Raw genomic sequence first — 23,018 nt, forward strand, 5'->3', positions numbered from 1 at the left:
CACCCCCACCCTCCTCCCATTTATCTTTCCACCCTTCAGGCACTCTGCCTGTATTCCTGATGAAAGGCTTTTGCCCGAAATGTTGATTTTCCTGCTCCTCGGATGCTGCCTGAACTGCTGTGCTTTTCCAGCACCACTAATCCAGATTCTGGTTTCCAGCATCTGCAGTTATTGTTTTTAAATTTTGTCTGGAGTCTACCTCAAATTGAGATAAGAGTCTTCTGTCCGTTGACCATTAAAAAAAGTACAAAATTGAAGTTAGGCAGTTTCAGGTTAGTTCCTGGTGCAACGTATCCAGAATTTAAAATATTAAAATTGGCACTAAGTTGGCAATTGAGCTTGAAAAGGCATAAGATACCTGGTATGAGAAATGGGAACATGTCACATTGATGCATTTGGTGTTATTCTTCTGAATTTGGAACTAAGATAAATAACGGGAGAAAAACATTATTTTGCAAGGATTTATATAGATCCTTCCTCCCATCACTTCCGCACCCTACTCAGTCAATCCTTTGGATTATAATAATTTAATCATTACGCGAATGAGGACATAGCTCAAAAACACAAGTTTTCAATACAAATGGATCTCAATTTCTAACTTACCCACAATTGAAAGAATCACCACAACAAAGTCAAAAATGTTCCAGCCAATGGTGAAGTAATAGTATCTTAAAGCGATGATCTTGAGCACACATTCACTGGTAAACACAACAATAAACACCAAGTTGATCCAGTAAAGAATATTAGTTTTTTCTTCACTTTGGTCATCTGTTTCTATCATCATAGTTACCATGTTGAGGCAGATGAGAATCATGATGAAGATATCAAAGGCTTGCTTGCTGACGAAATCAAAGAACAATCCTTGAAATTTATTCTGGGGCAGGGAAGGAAAGGGGAAGAATGAGGTGCCAATGTCTAAATACTTGACATTAATTATATTCATCATATTATGTCTGACTAACATGTATCCCTGGCAACAGAGGATGTAAATTATAAGATAGTTTGAAGGATTCAACAGAACTTATCACCGAGGCTCTTTAACAGGTATAAAACCAATCAAAGTTTAATATCTATGCTATCAGAATGGAACTGTTGACAGATCAAATATGTTTCATATGCTAGAAATATTTCAATCGATCCTTTGAACTGTCCTGTCCTCGTTTCTCATAAACATGCTTCCTCGTCAATTTGTTGAAATGACACCCATTGCACCCTCTTATATTTACACATTGAGTGAAATTTTAACATTGTTGAGCATAAGGGTTTGGGTGCAGACACTGCCAATTTCTTCTGCTGTTCTTCCAATTGGAATTGCCATTAAATCGCAATATTACTAGACCCTCTTGTTCTCTTAAACACTGGAGGTGAAATTGCCTTGTGGGTCATCACCAAAACAGTTCACATTAATTGATTGGGAAGATCAGAAGTTATTTGGTGATGCCAAAAATGTAAAAATCCACTGACAAACACATTGTGTTCACTTTGGGTTTTTCACATTCTACTAAACCATATTCCAGCTCTGAAGGACTTTGATATTGTTCAGCTGTATCTCCTACTGTATTCTTTTTGTCTTACAACAACAAGAAGAATTTGCATTTGGATAGAAGCTTTATTGCTTTGAACCATTCCAATTGAAACTTAAAGATATTTGAAACCTGAACGTGACACCATTTAATCACTTATGATCTTGGCTCAAACAATTTTCAATGTCAGCGACGCACTAAACTATCGACTTAATTTTCTGAATTTAAGAGATTGCAAGAATTAGCATTTGTAAATAATGAATTATATTTAGTCATAGAGTCATAGAGATGTACAGCACGGAAACAGACCCTTTGGTCCAACCCGTCCATGCCGACCAGATATCCCAACCCAATCTAGTCCCACCTGCCAGCACCCGGCTCATATCCCTCTAAACCCTTCCTATTCATGTACCCATCCAAATGCCTCTTAAATGTTGCAATTGTACCAGCCTCCACCACCTCCTCTGGCAGCTCATTCCATACACGTACCACCCTCTGTGTGAAAAAGTTGCCCTTAAGTCTCTTTTAAATCTCTCCCCTTTCACTCTAAACCTATGCCCTCTAGTTTTGGACTCATCCACGCCAGGGAAGAGACTTTGTCTATTTATCCTATCCATGCCCCTCATGATTTTATAAACCTCTATAAGCTCAGACTCCAACACTACAGGGAAAACAGCCCCAGCCTATTCAACCTCTCCCTATAGCTCAAATCCTCCAACCCTGGCAACATCCTTGTAAATCTTTTCTGAACCCTTTCAAGTTTCACAATATCCTTCTGTTTCGAAGGAGACCAGAATTGCACACAATATTCCAACAGTGGCCTAACCAATGTCCTGTACAGCTGCAACATAACCTCCCAATTCCTGTACTCAGTACTCTGACCAATAAAGGAAGGCATACCAAACACCTTCTTCACTATCCTACCTACCTGCAACTCCACTTTCAAGGAACTATTGAACCTGCACTGCAAGAACTCTTTGTTCAGCAACACTCCCTAGGACCTTACCGTTATGCGTATAAGTTCTGCTAAGATTTGCTTTCCCAAAATGCAGCACCTCACATTTATCTAAATTAAACTCCATCTGCATTTGCAGCAGAATGTAGTGTACATAGAATCATAGAAACTCATACATTGAAAGGCAGATTTCCAGCAGTGCGGTAGGACACTGGTTAATGCTTAGAATTTTTGAAAATAAATCAATTTCATATAACTAAACTCAACGTTCCACAACATTGGCAGAGATGATTGTGTCAATCCTAATAATGTCAATACTACTTTCAGATGAGCTGCTTACTGGGATCCACTCAACAACAGCCTGGTGGAGACTACCTGTTTCTAACTCAGAGTCAAAAAGTGTGGCGCTGGAAAAGCACAGCAGGTCAGACAGCATCCCAGGAGCAGGAGAGTTAATGTTTCAAGCATAAGCACTTCATCAGGATGAAGATGAAGAGCTTATACTCAAAACATTGACTTTCTTGCTCTTCGGCTGCTGCCTGACCGGCTGTGCTTTTCCAGCACCACACTTTTTGACTCTGATCTCCAGCATCTGCAGTCCTCACTTTCTCCCTATTTCTTACTCAGCCTATTGCAGGCAATGTAGCTCAAACTGTGAACTGAAGTTAGTGGGAGACTTCATTCTCACACCATGTTTGCTGCACTAAATCTTGAACTCTCAAGTGGCATGGCCTCAGTAGGCTACATATATAAATGTCAACATGGTTCAGAAATTACACTTCCAGTCTTTTTCAAGTTCCACTTCAGAAGCACACAAGATAGAATGGCACTTGAGTGCAGTACCAAGGGAGTGCTGCAGCACGCTCGGTTCCACCCATAGAAAAGACTCCAGGACATCATGGTCCTGCCCATATGGCTGAAAGAATAGCAAAGGAATTTCCTAATGTCCTGGCCGATATTTATGCTTCTGTCAATGCCGCTCAAGTAAATTCTATGATCACCTTAGGTGTAAGCTTATTTGTAAACTGGTTATCATGTTTGCCAACATAGAGTCATAGAGATGTACAGCATGGTCCAACATGTCCATGCCAACTAGATACCCTAAATTAATCTAGTCCCATTTAGCCCTTATCCCTGTAAACCCTTCCTTTTCATACACCCAGCCAAATGCCTTTTAAGTGTTGTAATTGTACCAGCCTCCACCATTTCCTCTGGCAGCACATTCCATACACATACCACCCTCTGCATGAAAATGTTGCCCCTTAGGCCCCATTTTATTCTTTCACCTCTCACCCTAAACCTATGCGCTCTAGTTCTGGACTCCCCCCACCCCAGGAAAAAAATACCTTTTTCTATTTACCCTATCTATGCCCCTCATGATTTTATAAGCCTCTATAAGGTCACCACTCAGTGTCCAATGCTCCAGGGAAAACAGCCTCAATCTCTCCCTATGGTCAAACCTTCCAACCCTGGCAACATCCTTGTAAACCTTTTCTGAACCCTTCCAAGTTTCATAACGTCCTTCTGTTTGGAGACCAGAATTGCACACAATATTCCAAAAGTGGCCGAACCAATGTCCTGTACAGCTGCAACATGACCTCCCAACTCCTGTACTCAATGCTCTGACCAATAAATGTGACTACAGTAATTACAGGTCAAAAATAATTCATTGATTGTAAAGCACTACATCAGAGGCTGCATGCATATATGTTACATTTTTTTCCTTTGTAGCATTTTCTCTGACTGAACACAGAATTTTCATATAAGGACAGTATAGTGGCACAGTGGTTAGCGCTACTGTTCCACAGCACCAGACATCTGAATTTGATTCCACCCTTGGGCAACTGTCTGTGTGGAGTTTGCATGTTCTCTCCTTGTCTGTGTGGGTCCCTGCAGGTACTCTGGCTTCGTCCCAAAGATGTTCCAAAGATGTGCAGGTTTCATGGATTGGTCATGTTAGATTACCCATAGTGTCGAGGGAAGTGTAGGTTAGGTGGATTAGCGATGGGAAATACAGGGTTATATGAATAGGGTCGGGAGTGGGTCCAGATTGGGTTGCTCTTTGGAGGATCGGTGTTGACTTGATGGGTTGAATAGCCTACTTCCACACCGTAAAGCTTCTATGATCATGCATTCTATCAATAGGATTACAAAGAAACATCACTCAATGTGCAAGATGAAAGGCAGAACGTCTATTTAAATGTGATACACATATTTCCTTTGGTGCTTCATACTGGAGAAACAGTTTGAAGGAAACACACCTCATAGACCCTCCATTCCTTCCACAGTTTGTTAACATATGGCGATCGACATACTGTGGTGCAATTGGTATACTTACATTTGGTCTTGGGATGGGTTTTTGTGGTTTCTTCGAGCCAAGCTTCTTCATAGCATTGTAATATTTCTTCTGCTCTTCTGTCATAAAGATATCTTTTCCTCCAAAGTAAAGATGAGAATACTTACAATTATTAAAGAAATGTCATCGAGATTTAGTAAATTCCACAAAAGTCAGAAGATGTATTCTAAGAATATCCAAAACAATATCAGGAGGAGGCCATTTTGCTTCTTGAACCTTCACCCCCATTCAAGAAAGTTGTGACTGTTCTGATTGTATCTTTAACTCCATTTTTATGCTGTCTCCCATAGCCCAAAACTCCCTTGTTGATCAAAAATCTGCCTAATTCAACTTCAAATACGAAATCAAATGCAGCCTTGCTGTCAAGGGCGGTCACTCTTGGAGTTCAACTCTTCTGCCTATGGACCAAAGGTAGCGAATTCCTCAGATTCAAGACACTTTAAGAAGAGTAATTCTTCTTCATTTCTGTTTTAAATCTGCCACCACTATCCTAAAACTATGATCTCTCATTCTAAATAGCTCCACAAGAAGAAACATCTGATCTACATACTTTGTGAATCCAGTTTAGCATTGTTTATATCTCAATTAGATCTCCTCCTATCCTTCTAAACTCTCACAAATACCGGCCTAAACTGTATATACTCTCCCAATAAGACAAACCACTCAGCTCTGGAATCAATCCAGTGAACCTCCTCTGAACTTCCACTAATGCAATTACATCCTTCCTCAGGTAAGGGGACCAAAACTGTACATAGTACTCTCGATGCAGACTCCCCAGTGCCTTTTAAAGTTGCAACAATACTTCCCTACTCTTATACTCTATTCCTTTAGCAATAAATGCCAAAATTCTATTTGCCTTCCTTATTACATGCTGTACCCGTATATTAGCTTTCTGCAATTCATGCTCAAGAACACCCAAAGCACTGAAAGATTTTGAAGTTTCTTTCCATTTAGATATTAACTTGCCTTGTTATTCTTCTGATCAAGATGGATAACCTCTCATTTATCTATGCTAAACTCCCTCTGCCAAAATTTGTCCAGTTCATCTAACTTATCCACGCCCATATACGAACAAAAAAAGATTAACAATCCGGTGATAGAAGTAAATTAGAAAGTAAGTTAAATGGAATGCTAGCCTTTATTGCAAGGAGAACTGTGTATGACAATTGGAGAATCTAGCTACAACTTAGACGCCTTTGGCAAAACTGCACCTGATGTATTATCTACCATTTTGGTCTGCTTACTTAAGTATGGATATTCTTGCTTTGGAGGCAGCTCAGAAAAAGTTAATTAAGTTGATCACTGGAATTAAGGGCTCACCTTAAGGGGAAAAGTTGAGCAGTTTGGGGCTATGCCAATTAGAGTTTAGTTTGAAAATCACACAACACTAGGTTATAGTTCAACAAGTTTATTTAGAAGTACAAGCTTTCGGAGCTCCCAAAGCTATTACTTCCAAATAAACCTGCTGGACTATAACCTGGTGTTGTGTGATTTTCAACTTTGTCCACCCTAGTCCAACATCGGCATCTCCAAATCATATTAGAGTTTAGAGAACTAAGCAATGATCGTACTAAAATATATCAGATTTTGAAGGAGATTGACAGGGTACATGCTTAGAGAATGTTTCCCATTGTGGGCAATCAAGAAGCGGAGGGCACTGTATAAAAGTAAATGGCCTCATATTCAAGATGAAGATGAGGAGGAATTTCTTCTCTCAGGGACTTGTTAGCCTTCGTAATTCTTACGCTTGAGGCTGAAGTACTGATCCTGCTCATGGTTCTTATGTTATTAGAGTATGGTGCATGTTGGGACAATGAACACATTTAAAGAGATGCACATTTAATAGTGGGTTAAAGGGATATAGAGAGTGGGCAGGGTTGTGGCTGGGATGTGCTTGACCATGATTATATTAAATGGCAGACCAAGCTGAAGGAGCTGAAGTGCTGATCCTGCTCGTGGTTCTTATGTCATTATATACTAGGACACTCAATTCCATCTGTAATGTAATAATCAACAGTCTCCATTTAAATAATACTCTTAATTAAATTGAGAGGGAACAATAACCTGACCACAGGTAGTCTTGGATTCTGCCAGGCCAACCCAGCTCCTAATTTGGTCCATAGGCAGAAGAGTTGAACTCAAGGAGTGACGGCCCTTGACAGCAAGGCTGCATTTGATTTAGTATGGTATCAAGGAGCCCTAGCAAAACTGGAAGCAATGGGAATCAGGGGGAATGCTCTTTTCTGTTTAGAGTCATACCTAGCACAAAGGGAGATGGTTGTGATTATTGCAGGCCAATCATCTCAGTCCAAAGACATCTCTGCAGGAGTTCCTCAGAGTGGTGTCCTAGGTTCAACTATCTTCAGCAGCTTCACCAATGACCTTCCCTCCATCATGATGTCAAAAGGGGGGATGTTTGCTGATGACCACACATGTTCAGCACCCTTCATGACACTTAAGATACTGGAGCAACCCCATATGCTGCAAGACCTGGGTAACATTCATTCTTGGGCTGATAGGGGACAAGTAGCATTTGCAAACAGAATCTAACCATCACCTCTCGTCATTTAATGATATTACCATTGCCGAATTCCCCACTATTAACATTGCGGAGTTTACCATTGACCAGAAGCTTACTTGGACTAGCTATATAAATGGCGACCAGAGCACATCAGAGGCGAGGAATCCCTGCGGCATGTAACTCATTCCCAACCTTGTTCTGAAAGCCTATCCACCATCGACAGGACTGGTCAGGACTGTGATGAAATATTCTCCACTTGTCTGCATGGGTGCAGCTTCAATAACACTTTAGAAGCTTAAGAATGAAATAGTCTGCTTGATTGGTATATCTTCAACATTTATTCCCTTCATCACAATGCTTAGTAGCAGCAGTGTGCAATATATATAAGGTGCATTACAGCAACTCACTAAGGTTCCTTCAATAGCAACTTCCCAACCTGTAACCACAACCATCTAGAACAACAAGAGCAGCAGATACAATGGGAATGCCACCATCTGCAAATTCCCTCCAAGCCACATATCATTCTGACTTGGAATTATATAACTTCCATTCATTGTCGCTGGGTCAACTCCTGGAACTTCTGCCCAAACAGTCCTTACGCCCCAGGGCGGCAGCAGTTCGAGAAGGCTGCTCACTAGAAACTGATCCAATTAGTCAGGAATGGACAAAAAAACTGCTGACTCAACCAACAGCATCCAGATTCCACAAACAAATAACATTTAAAAAAAATCTGCTCCCTATTCTTCTTGCCAAAGTGGAAAACCTTATATTTTCTGACATTACATTCCATTTGCCAAATTTCTGCTTCCTCCCTTAACCTGTCAAGTTCCATTCTATCCTGACTAGATCCCTTCTAGATTCCTTTTGGAGTCGTATTTCACACAAGTCTATCAAGGTGATTTTTGATCAGATTTAAACAGAGTAACTAAAGCCGAAGAGCCAGTATCTGAAAGACTATGTCATTAATTTAAAACATAACACTATTCATGTGCAAACATAAAATGGTAAATGCACAGTTTATGGAATATGCTTACATGCTATTCATGTCTACGTATGGCTTTAACATTTCACTCTTCATTGAATTTTGTGAAAAAGAGATACTTATCTTTTTCTTCTGTTGGTTGAAATTGTCAATAATTACACCAATAAAGAGATTGAGGGTGAAGAATGCTCCGAAGATGATGAAAATGACGAAGTACAAGTACATATATTTATTAATTTCATATGAGGGCTGCTGTTCCATCTAGGGAGGAAAATAAAGATTGGTCAACATTTCACAAAAATAACATTGCTTTTCTGAGTTTGTGGAAGTAAAGACTTATTATTACAGAATTTCATTCAAAAGCACACTCTGTGGCCTTGACACCGGGAAGAGGTGGGGAATGGGTATGAATATACCTCAGAAACATAATCACTTCCGATACCTGGCATCTAATCCCAGCTGGGTTGCAGGGAAATAATGACTGTCTTTCACTCTCTCTCTTTCAGTTGTCAACCTTCCCACCCTTAAACTCAACTAAAGAGTTACTTGCACACACACACACAAAAAAACCCATAAATTACTGGAAAAGCTCAGCAGGTCTGGCAGCATCAGTGAAGAGAAATCAGAGTTAGTGTTTCGAGTCAAGTGACCCTTCCTCAGAACTTTCTCTTTTATGAATCCTGATGCCAAATCTTCTGAGCTTTTCCAGCAACTTCTGTTTCTGTTTCTGATTTACAGTGCAGTTCTTACAGTTTTTAAAGAATATCATGATATTTCAGCTAGATAGTCAGTTGGCGATACCTTCTACCATGGAGAATCTAGTCTCCTTTCAACATCACACAGATTTGATTCCTGTCATCTCAGGTGTACATTAGTATTAGTCTCAGGAACAGAGAGGTCCAACAGACAAGACAATAGGCTGTTGTTTCAATGGGACGAGGATGAAGGAGTCTAGTCATTTAGGGCTGGATGTTTTCCCAGCCTTCAGGATCAAATGGAGATCCAGATCCTAAGTCTGTTGGCAGCAAAACTAATTCAGCAATCTTCCCAGAAATGGCTTCCAAATTGTCCACCTCTCCACCTGGCATCTCTTTGAGGGAAAATCAAAAGGTCAGTGGCTCAGAATCCTCAGCAGCCCTTCAGACGATGTGGGTATTGTTGTGGGAGGAAGGTTGTAGACTGTGAAGGTGATTCAACATGGAGTTGGCTTTAAAGATATGGATCTGAAGTAAAGATTATGAGAGCTCCTCAGAATGAAGGAAACACTTCTCCAGTGAATCATTTGGACTGTGAGCTTTGATTTCCTGCCATGATTTCGTCTTTGGATCACAGAGTCTCAAGCTCTGATATCCTTTGTTCTGCTGCTCGAGGGTACCTGACTGAGGTGGCAGTCTCCGCACATGGCATTACAGTCACATTGTTGGTGGCAACATGTCTGCAAACAGCACAAAATTATCCCCAACTGGAGCCTTAACCATTGTCATCACCTTGCCCTGAGAAAATTTGAAGACGGTGGAAATGTGTTAGGTGTCCCTGCCAACATGGCAGCCCAATCATTCCAACTCTAGATCCATCACAAGGGGCTGGAAATATTCAGTCTGCACTGTCTGCTCATGATGCTCCAATCATCATGAGGAATGGGAGGGGTTTAATGGATGAGCTTATCTTGCGTTTCACTTTCTATGTTCTTCCGTTCATGCTTTGCTGTGAACAGTTTCAGCTTTTTCCTTGTGCTTCCTTCACAAACCTGGTGCCATGAGCTATACTCTTTTCTGCTTCAGCCAGCTTCTTCACTGAATGCATATTCACCTCATTTCAAGTATAGACTTGTCGAAATTAATAGACTTTAATGAGGTTTTGCAACAGAATAATATCCCAGAAGGAAAAAGCAGTAAAGCTGATGAATGAGAGATAGGAATCTGGCTTATCTTATATCCTTCAAAATGCAGGACCAGTACAACCAGTTCAGTTCCAAGTATTAATGTTATTTATAACTCCCCCTGATAATGAAGAGTCAACCAAACATATAAATAAATGCAATCAAATTGGAGGCATATTTGACCAATATGCTGAGATGTCATGGGATCTGCCGGCAACAATAGCTCAACCAGTCCTGACTTTACACTAACATCTACAGACAAGGAAATCAGTTGAGGTGCATGGCATCACTCTCTTTAGCTTTCTCCTCACCAGAGTCTGAATTTTTATTTATAGGTGTATTGAAGGTCAATGATATTTTCAGTTAGAAAGTGAATGAAGAAAAGAGTGAAAGATGATCAAATGTAATTCCAACATACATACAGATGCTAAAAGGATGATAGTCCAAACAATCAGCACCCTCTTTTTAGAAGCTGTATGAATTTCTGCCCCTTTTACCACTTTGTTTCTTGCCCCGTGTCCTGATGAGTGCAAAAGTAAAAGCATATCCTTGTCTCATTTTGGGAAGGGGATTAGATTAGATCCCCACAGTGTGGAAACAGGCCCAACAAGTCCACATCAACCCACCCCCCACTGACTAATGCAGCTAACACTATCAGCAATTTAGCATGGCCAATTCACCTGACTTGCACACCTTGGGACTGTGGGAGGTAAACTGGAGCACACAGAGGAAACCCACGCAGATATGGGGAGAATGTGCAAACTCCACACGGTCGCCTGAGGCTGGAATTGAACCTAGGACCCTGGCACTGTGAGACAACAGTGCTAACTACTGAACCACCAGAACAGTGGTCTTTACCTGGTCTAGTCTACATGTGACTCCAGGCACACCATAATGTGGTTGACTCTTAACTGGCCTCTGAAATAGCCTACAAGTCATTCCGTTCAAGTGCAATTATCCATAAGCAATGAATGCTGCCTGTGCCACAGATGCTCAAATTCTATGAACAAATAAGGAGAAATGTATTATTTGCTATTCGTTCAGTTAGTCAGTTCATTTGTGACTCCTGCATGTGATTTCGCTGTTAGGAGTCAATCTTTCTGGGATGTTCAGTTTTCTTGTGCACTTGCACAGCTGTTGCCCTGGACTCTCGTGCCCTTCCCAGCAGCCTCGTGGACAGATCGCCATTGCGGATGACAAGCAGCAGGTGGTGAGGGATTATGTGGGTCTTCTCACAGTTTTAGGGTGCATTTCCCACCAGCTCTAGCCCCTTGGCAGCCAGATACCCTGAAGCAGCAGCCAGCTACAGGGGACCTCCACCTCAGACACACTTCACATTATAACGCTTGCACAGCAGCCAGTGCATGTGACCAATGGGGAACTGGGCAAGTATCTTGGCTTCAGTGTAACTTTTCTTTCTGATCCTATCGCAAGCAGATATCTTGCCTGTTACACCCATTCAGACTCTTCATCAATGCTGATGTGCAATTGTCCAGTCAGACTCTTTAAAGTGCTGATAATTCACACTGAGTTCCAGGACAGAAACTGAATCGATGAATTCTAGCACCGTGCTAGACAATAAAGGTGAAGCCTCAACAATCCTCAATTTCCTAAATCTTGAGGAAAGTTGACCGACCTATCTTCCCATTAAACACTTCCAGGTACCACTGATAAAAATTGTGCAATATGATAAGGGAGGGAAAGGTAAGAAGGAAAGAACCTGCATTTCTAAAGTGCTTTTCACATCTCAGAACTTTCCGTGGCATTTTACAGCCAGTTAGGTACTTTTAAACTGCAGCCACTGTTGAAACATAGGAAATAGAATTATTGAGAAACAATCCTATAATTCCAACATTTCCATTGACACCTTTCAATGATTGGAATTGGGTTAATTCCTACTTACTGTGAACTTTTAGTTCAACTCAGGAATAATTTCCAGGAGTTGGTTGTGAGTGTACATATTGTTTTCTTGGGATGTAAGTGTCACTGGCCTATCCCTAATTGTCCTTGCTCTGAGTGGTTTGCTAGACCATTTCAGAGGACAGTTAAGAGTCAGTCACTGCTGTGGGTCTAGAATCACATGCAGGCCAAACCAGTTAAGGAAGGAGGCTTTCCCTCCCTATAGGACATAGGTGTTCGGATTTTACAATGATCAATTATAGTTGTCTTGTTGAGACTAGGTGTGGATTCCAGATTTATACATTGTATTTAAATTCTACCAGCAGCTATGGTGGGAGTTGAAATCTTGTTCCCTGCCATTTAATATAAAATAGCCAAGACTGAATGCCACTGCAAGACTAATGGGTTAATAAATCTGTTTGGTTGGAAAGGAGCCTGGTATCATTTGAAAACTGGCTTATAGAATAATATGGGCTAGGAAGGTTAATCTCTCATTAAAGCTCGACTGTAGCAAGCCTTCATGATACCATTGACATCTGAAGAAGCCATGTAATGGGCACTTTATAAGATAAAAGGCTTTTATGTTTTACTAGTATTTAAATATTTTATAAGCCACATAAAATCTATTAGGCATGATGGAGGGTTTAAGTGGTAGGGTAAATCACAAGAGATGTTTATAGCTATATTCATTGCATTCATGTTACTCTTTCAGATTCAAATTACTGCCAGTAGAATCAGCAATAGGGCACCATGTACTGGTGGCACTGGGCCCAAGGCGAGCAGGCCTTATATACCGAGATATCTGTGGAAACAGCCCAATGGCAGACCAATCTGCTTTCCATGCGGTGGATTTAAAGTTGCAAAAGATTGAAACCAACCTCTGGCCATGCCTTTCAGCATCTATTCCAGTGATAAGAATGTTATCATACTGTTTTTATTAATAATGATTTAAGTATTTGAGTATGAGTTTCCCCTTGCCTGGAAGTGGACAGAAGGGGAAATAACTCAAGCAGTTCTTTTAGAATCACAGAATCCATACACTTATCCTATTGAGTCTGCACCAACCATCTGAAGAGCAGCCCACCCAGACCCCAGCCCTATCCCCATAATTAACATGGCTAATCCACTTACTCTGCACATCCCTGGACACAACAGACAATTTAGCATGGCCAATCCACTTAACCTGCACTACTTTGGACTGTGGGAGGAAACCCATGCAGACATGGGAAGAATATGCAAACTCTACACAGAAGCTGGATTTAAACCTTGGCCCCTTGTGCTGTAAGGCAGCAGTCCTGACCACTGTAGCATTGTGCCACTCGAGCAAGTCTTGGAGATATACTCCACCCCTTCTCACCAACTCACAAATATAGCTCTGGGTGAGAAGATCCTTGGGTGATTTTCTTGAACCACCACTACCACCACCACCACTAATTAAGGGCCTTAAGTGGTCAATTAATGGACACTTAAGGACATCAGTTCTTCATCGCCCCATCTTCCTGGTGGAGAAGTGAGAAAGATGGCTATTTTCCCAAGTGGACTGGACCCTCATTCTACATTGCTGGTGGCCGGATGTCTCCATTTCAATGAACCTGGAGGCAATTGGAGGCACAGATGAGTAGAAAGGGGCAGCCTCTGAAAGCCCTTGCCTCCAACCTCTCTGCCACTCTATACCCCATGTTAATAAAATGTAAAAAGACTTGTGTGATTGGATTTATCCACAGAGTAGACCTTGGCCAAATTCTTTTGGATTCAGAAGTGAAGACCCTTTGATTGGCTGGCAGCTTCTGGTGACCTGGGGCTGAGGCCAATAATAGGGTGAGATACTCAATCTTTCTTACCTGTCAGCGCTTAATGAGCTGACTGGCATGTTACAGGTTGTGTTTTTTTGGCACTTGGGGTGATGTGTTAGTCACCACAACACGAGCATACAGATTTTAAAGGAAAAATCATCCCCAGTATATTCTTCCGCCCTTTGCAATAGTATGGAGGGAGATCCTTTCAAAACTGAACTAAGCAAATTCACCTTCAGAGTGACACTAAGGGAATAACTCCTTTCATTTGAAGCCTGATCCTTACGATGCCATCTGATCTTTCCAATGATCCCTTGAGTCAATTTCAACTTCTGAATTCCACTTCCCCATTTGATATAATTGTTCCAGCAGTTTAGCCAAGTCAAACTAAAAGATCTATGAAACTTCAGTGGTATTGAAGAAAATCACAAGACGATCTTAGGAGTAGAGTTTAGGTTCCCAATGAAAAATGCAGCTCCTAATCAAATTTAAAGTGATACAGGCGAAGACTGAAAAATGGAGAATACAAAAAAAGTTAAAACCTATTATTATAATGTATTCAGTAATTCACACTTTAAAATCAAAAAAATTTTAAAATGGAGCTGAGTGTGGGACTCAGGCTGAAATTTTACAGATAGATTTTGATATTAACTTTGACAAGAAATGCACCAAAATTCTTGCTGGTCTAACTCTAGCAGAAGTCTGTCAGGACATCAGTATATTTTGGTAATCCAGATGATACCAGATAGTGGACTTGTTTGGGGATTGTGTTTGAATGAGTGAAGATTGAATGAGTGTATGGTTTTGTCAACCTCTAGGATAGGCCTATAGACCACAGGGGTGAAGATCAATCTCCAGGATATTGCCGTGTACAATCCGAGAAAAATCATAGGGTCATTAAAAATATAGTATTTTTGTCATTTTCTATAAATATTTCTCTTTACCAACTATACACATAATGAAAAGTCGCTGTTTGACAGTCAAGCACCATTGAATGGGAGAGTGAATTTTTTTATCTGCCGATTGGCATTGGAAAACAGTACATCATAGGGATGAATGTTTTGGACAATTAATGAATGGAACATAGGGACAAATCATATAATGAAAGCTCCTGGAAAAGATTTAATCACAGTTGGCAATTTTACTGCTACTAGGCTGCTGACACAAGACAGACTGGAGCTGGTGTGGTGCTGGGGTTTCCTAATACCAGGCATTCTCATATCCTCTTACGATAGTCTTAAAAGCCAGAAAAAGCAGATACATTGGCCAACTCAACTCCCTGCCAGTAGTCGGGCCTACCCATATGTCCAAGTTGCTCAGCTTAGATACTCCCCAAAGTATTTCCTCATTTTATTAACAAATCCTTGTTATCTACTCTTACAAAAGATTCCTTGACACTAGAAAATATATTTCTTGGTTTGTAGGGAGATGTGACAACCTATCTCCCTGAACCCAGGAAATAGTCTCACAGATTATGCATCTTCCTCAAATCCCCATCCTGGTAAGCAGCATAAGTAATAAGAGGACTTTCCTCTGATCTATTCCCTTCAATAGGTCAGCACTAGACATACCAGCTGGGTCCTTATGGTAGGATGCAGCCATTGCAAATTTTTGTGACAGGTCAACATTAGTATTATGAAATTATTACTTCAGTTTTTCTTGATAGAGTTGTAACTTGATTAAATGTTGTATCCTTGATTTCAAGTGGGCGAAGTAAGAAATTCCTGTCTTTACTTGGGATAGATCTATTCCCAGAGTAAAATATTTTAGACATGTATCTCTTGACTCTGCTTGGTCATTTGTTAGATGTGCTCAAACAGGCATTCTATCAATGCCCTTCATCTCTGTGTCTGTCTTTTCTGCAGTCCTTATTTCTGAGAGTTGGACCATGGATTTCCATTGAATTGCTCCAGACTTTTGAAAGTCCTGCATGTGCGATCATTGCTTTTTGCAGCATAGCTGACCAGGAGCCTCTCCTGCCCTCATTGCTGTCATCAGTCACATTGAAAGGATTTACACTCTGGCAATCAAACTGTTTGTGCACATTATGAACATTATGCACATTCTACAAGCAACATCTTCTAGCATCAGATTCAAACCCAGAGCTTCTGGCTTGGAGGTAGAGATGATACAACTGCTCCACAAAACCTCTTCACTGATATTCATATAATCTCAAATTGATAGAATTAAGCAAAGCCCTCAGATGTTTAATTCCAATTGTGCAGAAAGAATTAAAGACATTGCATTTTCTCAATGTCTAATGTACATCAACCACACTTCTAAAGTGCTTCATTGCTTCCAGCCTCTTTTGGAAAGCCCTGCGGATTTGAAAGGCAGCGTATAAGTGCAACTTCTTTCCCTATGCTTAACTATTCCTTTGGTTTAACAGAAATTAATAATTAGGCTGCCCTTATACAGATAGCTTTGGGCTAGTTATATTCCGGAAAACAGAAGCTACAAGTGAGCTAGTCATCCTAGAATCCCGACAGTGTGGAAACAGGTCATTTGGCCCAACAAGTCCGTGCTGACCCTCCAAAGAACAACTCACCCAGATCCATTCCCCAACCCTATTGCTCTACATTTCCCCTGACTAATGCACCTAACCTACACATCCCTGAACACTATGGGCAATTTAGTATGGCCAATTCACCTGATCTGCACATAGAACATAGAATATTACAGCACAGTACTGGCCCTTTGTCCCTTGATGTTGCGTGACCTGTGAAACTAATCTGAAGCACATCGATCCTACACCATTCCATTTTCATCCATATGTTTTTCCAATGACCATTTCAATGCCCTTAAAGTTGGCAAGTCTACTACTGTTGCAGGCAGTGCATTCCACACCCCTACTATTCTCTGAGTAAACAAACTACCTCTGTCTACATATATCCTATATCTATCACCTCTCAATTTAAAGCTATGTCCCCTCGTGCTAGCCATTTGATTGCTTACATTGCACCTCCATTCCTGCATTTGTTTCTTCTTCCATCTTTTCTCCCCATTAGACACTACTGTAGAGATACAATGATTGAAGATTGGAAATCTAATCAGCACAAGCGGCTTGGGAAATCAAACTGAATGAGGCCCAAATGAGGTGGGGCTTAATCTTAATTATTTGTGTCCAATGCTTGTTTTGAGCTAAATGCTATGCTTATGTTTCACTATCACATTTCAGCACAACAATGTGCCAGTTGGTCTATGTTGATTGTAAGTGGAGGTTCCTAACATCTTCAAATTTCAGCAACTGGTCTTACATGGGTCCTCAGTGTTTGCTTTAGCACATTCACTACCATTTACCTCAGGAACCTACGCTATGAAAGAAAGAACAAATATTAGTTAGGATTCCTGCCTTTGATCATTAGTCAAGGACTGGCTCTTGTTAAGAAGCATGAATGAAGACTTCAAGCGAAGTGATAGTGAAGCTATCCTCCATTATGGATAGTGACATCATGGGACCCTTCTATACTTCATTCAGATGGCCTTTAAGGATGAGGTAATGGTAAATGTCAGCTGGCCATCTGACTATGAAGGCTGTAAATCCAGAATCCATATTATTTTCACCTTGTGATCAGAGCCATGCATATTCCAGCAGATGTTAATGGAAAATGATCAGGAGTAGGGAAGGTTAGCTGAGATTCTGTTTCTTTAATCAAAAGATTCCATATCCAAGTGTAATACAGCTGATAATTTAACACATTCATAGAATCAAACAGGAGTCCAACGATCATTCCTTCTTTTAAGTATTCCTTTTACACTATAGTCAAATAATGTTAGTATATTGATCAGTTCCTCACATAACTAGTTATTACTAGTTATTAGTATTTTGACAGAAGGGATCATTAGAGATATATGGTATGACCACCATGACAGACAAGTCAATGGATACTGACAACATGGCTTCTGGAAAACACAGTAAAGTATATCGAGTCATTATTTTTCAGGAAGGTATTACGCTGATGGAGGGAGGTAATCTCATTTCCATACAATAATAGGATAGAGTCCTGTGAAATTGGACAGCATGTATTGGATTAGGAATGACTCAGTATTTCATAGGCAAATGATTGATATTGATGGAAATGGTTCTGTCTGGTTTCTGTTTAAGTTTTGCAATAACTGGTGCTGGGGCATTGCATTTCATAATGCTGGTCATTTGGGCACTGCAGATACAATTCAGAGACCAAAACAATATCTAATGCATATATATGGACATTTTTCACACACTGGTATGAATGTGTGCAAAGCTAAAATCTACCAGAAGTATGCAGAACAAGTAGATCATAATATCACTCAGCGTGCAGTGCTAATTTAATGCCAACATGGCATCATAAGCTATATTGGACCTCAATTTTCCAGTCAGTGCCCTCTCTTGTAAAATAAACAAACAGCAAGAAGAACATCTTCTATTTCTGTTTAAAGGGATAATCACTACTTACTTGATGATTGATTTTTGTTTCTGAATGTTTTATGCTTTCTGCACTGTACTTGGTTAAAGTTATAATAATCTAGAGATGGTGTACAAGCCTAGGTACTCTAGTAAAGCTTTTTGGAACAGAATGGCTGAAAAAAATGGATAGTTTGAATTTCAGGAGAAAGCCATATATGCTCACGGTGCTCAAGAAGCAATTTGCATGTCTGAATCTCAGCAAGGAACAATGTGTGAAAAGTCTACTCTTCAATAAGGACATCCTTACTGCTGCGGCCACAAATCCAACCTCAGGGCACATCAACAACTGTACTACCACTGCCCATGAAGAAGTAACTGGATATTATCACAGGAGTACAAGCACTCTGCAACTGTAGCACATGAGACAGAGACGCTGTCTAAATTACTGTGTTCTGTGTATTTTAGTTCCGCTGTAATTAAATCCACTGAAGATCTTTGAATAAAGGCAAGTATATACTTGGTTTATGTACCATTAAGATAATATAAGAATATTGCTCATTTACATTCTATGGAAGGATAATTACAACAACAAAATAGCGCTCAGTTTTCAACTGAACCATCCCGACCTGGGAGGCAGTACATGAATTGTTGGATAACAGCTAGGACACTGACCGAGTGGCAGTGGTGTCAGCATGGTGTCACCTCTACAAAAGCAGAAGGTTTATATTTCATCGAACTACTGATCTTCCCTTGGGGCAATGCCTCTCCATTCTAGTAATCTTTGGGAGAACAAATTGCTGGACTGTTGGACTGCAAGCTGGAACCTGCACCCTGGGCCAAGCAGTTTGAGCTTGCGTGAGAGCAGTATGAGCTTCCACTGTGATGTGCATGCACGCGTACACACACATTTGCTGTTCTGCCATGAGAGCTGAGACATCAGTCATTGGATGCGACATCATGGTTAGGTCCACAAATGTGTTCATGGAGTTGGCCACCATTTCTTTCAGGAAAAGATAAGCTCCAAACTCTATTCAAATCCTTGTTCTAAGTTAGCGCAATGCTCTTCTATCTTCCTTCATATTGAAGGCAGACTTTCTGACAAGTTTCCCACTACACTAAGGATTTTGTTCTGTATGCTCATTGACCTGTTTTTCAGCCTGATCCAAAGCACTCATTCAGGTCTTCAGGACCAAATTCCATGTGCAACACCAAACTCTGATGTGATGGTACCTCTGCTATCTTTGTCACTGACCCGGCCTTTACATGCCCAGCAGCTTGCTGTGTGCACGTCCCATTTCTCATTTCTCCTCTAAGATATGTACATTGTCAGTTATCTGAACTGGTTGCCTAGAATGTGACATCAATACTGACTTCATGTCCTCGGTATTGCTCCCTTGATATTCCTCCACTGCCTGACCAGATTGGACTTTACAATGGACTTGAAACTTCCAACAGATGCTGCCAGACCTGCTGAGTTTGTCGAATACTTTCTATGTTTAGTACAGAGGGAATAGCTGTGGTAAAGGGATGAGCAAGGGGGAAGGGGAAAATGTATGCAGTCCATATGCACACCATTTACAGAATGCAAATCAGTAGATTCTATATGAGAAGGAAGGTTAGGTGAAGATACCATTGCTGGCTACGGCATCAATACTGGGTGGTCAGCACTGGGAAGTACAGCATGAAGCCTCTTCCCCCCACAATTTGTAAAATATTCTTCAACAAAAAAACTGGAAATGTGGCATCCATCCTCCAAAATAACTAATACACAATGTGCTTGTTTGATTTATTTATCATAGTTGAAATCCTGACAGCATGTTCAAGCTGTCAAATGTGGGTGTGTAGTTTGCAATTAATGTATGAGTCCTAATTCATGAATAACCAATGGGTAGTTAGCAAAGTGAAATAATTGTGTGGTTGGTAGATTATGACATTTGAAGATCATTCTCGGTATTAAATATTTCGGGGTACTGCATCCAGATACTAGGACGTGGCTGCTGACACAGACACCTGTTGAGTAGCTGCTCTCCCTGCTTTCTGATCATTTACTTGACCTACTTCTTATCCTCTGCAGCTACACAGCACCTTTCCTCCCCTGCACTTTTTCCATTAAGACCCTCAATGCAGTGTTGGAAAACACTAGAATCCATTCTGTCCGCTATGCTGTGCTATATTTCTGCCAATTAAGATTCATTCTCTGCATCACTTCTAACACCTGTTCCAGCTAAAAGGCACCTTCTCTTTAAGAAGCACAGACAAGGCTCCTTGCTGACTCATGTAACCAATGAATTGTGTGGTTAGCACTGACCGCATATAGAAGTCATGGTAATGACCAGGCAGGAAGATGGTGGGCTTGTTATTGCATTTCAAACAATGGATTTGTATAGGTTTCTTCCAATCCATTATGGCTTCCAGGACTTCCTTGAGCCTTAACTCAAACACTTAGCTACTGACTGATTTCCAGAAATTCCTGAGTTTTGACTTCACAGAGCAATCCAATTGCTCTTGGCTCCTCACTGACCCCAACTACACAGAGCCAATGTAGTTTGGTTGTCTTTCAGCAGTCTATTTCTGCATGGGTTTGTTTGCTAACTTCACAGACTGTGACCCAGGAACTATTCTTCGATGACCCCTGACCTGTTTGGAAGTGATCAATTGAAAACATTACAATAAGTGCCACCCTATTGCTGGGCAGGTACCGAACATGACAACTGTATACTCCAAGCAGCAGTGAAGCTGGAATGGAGTAACCTTTGGAACTGACTGTTCCCTTAATGTTACAATGTTCACCAATTGCTGGCTCCACAGCACAAATTACACACTGTGAAAAGTAAGACTTCATCACAACTTTATGCATTTGGTGTAAACATTTTGGTGTATACAGATTTATACATCAGCCCACTTCTGCCAAGTACCATTAAAATGCTTAAACATATATTCTGTCCTTGGGAATGGTAACACCAAGGTTGGGTATACAGCCAGGATTTTCAATTTAAAGTTTGCTCCAAGCCACATTTTGACAAATTAACCTTCAATTAAGTTAAATCCATTTGGAAAGTAATGTGCATTTGAAGATTAATTAATTGCATTGCAATGTTGCACGTTTTATGTATTGCTAGATCATTCATGTATAAATCTATCTTACAGTTTTATATTTTCTGTCAAATTTCTATAATATAGTATATGACAGTGTTAAAATGTTTCTAATCTCTATCATTTCAGAATGCTGTTCGTTAAGAGGAAGTATGATGTACTATGCAAGTTCAAGAGGACTATTGACTAGTGCATTTCAACTACTTGACCACAGTTAGCATGACCGATATCACGCCAACAATCAAATCTAAAGTGAACAGAGAACATCCTGTCTCTTAGAAATTCTAGTTGTCCAATCTTTGCAATATTTTGAAACTGTATTTCCAATGGATCACTAAACTCTCATCTTTACCTTTCCAATTTTAAATCAGTTTTTGGTAAATTTTTATTTAGAAAACAATTAGAACACAATCAGTCTCAATCTACTCTATTCTTCAGATCTCCCTCAATCTCCCTTCAATCTCTCTCTTCTTCCTGTGGTCCCAGCCAACTAAAATGCTGTGGCTTGAATTTTTGAGTCTCATTTAGTGGAGGTGGGGTAGGGGGTGTGGTCCATTATCAGGATGCCTTGTAAGTTGCGAGGAAAAGGGTGGGCTTGTGATCTTTCCCACTAACTAGTTAAGGCTAATAAAGGTTTTGAGGAGCTTAACAGGGACATATTGATAGGGGTGGGGTGTTGAGATGTTGACAGCAGCGCAGGACCTGTGCAAACTGTTTAGAAGAAATTGGATAAAGGGAGCTTTGGTTCCAGTTCTGTCTGTCACCAGCTGGCGTTCTGAACTCAAAAATGACAAAACAATCATAGAGCCAAACAGCTTAGAAGGAGACCTTTCAGTCCATCATGTCTGCACCAACTCTCTAAAAAAAGCTTTTCAATTAAATGCCCTCTGAAATAGGCTAGCATGCCACTCAGTACAATAGCAATTAAGGAACAGGCAACATATACTGACCATGCCAGTGATGCCCATATCTCACCAAACAAATAAAGAAAAAAACTTGGTCCAACTCTCCTGCTTATTTTCCCTTAGATCTGCAATTCTTTCCCTTTCGAGTATATGTTTACTGTTTCAAAGAAATACAATGATAAAGCAAAAAAATTGGAATTAGAATATAGATAACATAACAGATGTGCACGGTGGCAAATAACAGCTAAATATCTATATTCAATACCTTATCCAAGTGGACAGTTTTCAGTTTACTCAAGTCATAAACCTTCAAAGGATAATAAACATGAGCAATAATGCCATCTTATATCTGAAGATCTAACACACTGCTAGGCAGCAAGATAAACTGACACTGGCTTGTAACTCCTTCCAACTTGATAAGTTCTTCTTTAATACATTCTCTACTGTGCTAAAGAATGCACAGAACACCATACCCTTATCTTTTCCCAGTTGAATGGGAAGGGAGGTATTGGAGTCATGATACTGGCATGATCTGCGGAGCGTGGGTTCGAATTAGAACATGACAAATGATGAAATGTGAATTCAATATCAACTCAGTTGCATGGTGAAACCTGCCATCCCTAGTAGGTCTGGTAGTTAGTGCTTAACTGGCCTCTGGGCAATTAGGGATTAGCAGTAAATTTGTTATTGGTTAAGCGAGTAAATGTTGAAGGTGGTAGATGGGG

General features: G+C 40.5%; 1 protein-coding gene across 2 annotated transcripts in view; it reads right to left on the reverse strand.

Annotated features, from left to right (window-relative positions):
* The window catches only part of LOC122539987 (sodium channel protein type 4 subunit alpha-like), a 185,520-nt gene that overhangs the window by 10,544 nt on the left and 151,958 nt on the right, over nucleotides 1-23,018 (reverse strand). For both annotated transcript variants that reach the window (XM_043675247.1, XM_043675246.1), the window contains 3 exons: nucleotides 8,461-8,598; nucleotides 4,817-4,921; nucleotides 604-874 (listed from right to left, as the gene is read on the reverse strand). In XM_043675247.1, coding sequence (XP_043531182.1) covers nucleotides 604-874; nucleotides 4,817-4,921; nucleotides 8,461-8,598 — 514 coding nt within the window. The remainder of the gene's footprint in view (nucleotides 1-603; nucleotides 875-4,816; nucleotides 4,922-8,460; nucleotides 8,599-23,018) is intronic.

This window comes from Chiloscyllium plagiosum, chromosome 33 (genome assembly GCF_004010195.1).
Source record: "Chiloscyllium plagiosum isolate BGI_BamShark_2017 chromosome 33, ASM401019v2, whole genome shotgun sequence".
In the NCBI taxonomy this organism is placed as follows: Eukaryota; Metazoa; Chordata; class Chondrichthyes; order Orectolobiformes; family Hemiscylliidae; genus Chiloscyllium; species Chiloscyllium plagiosum.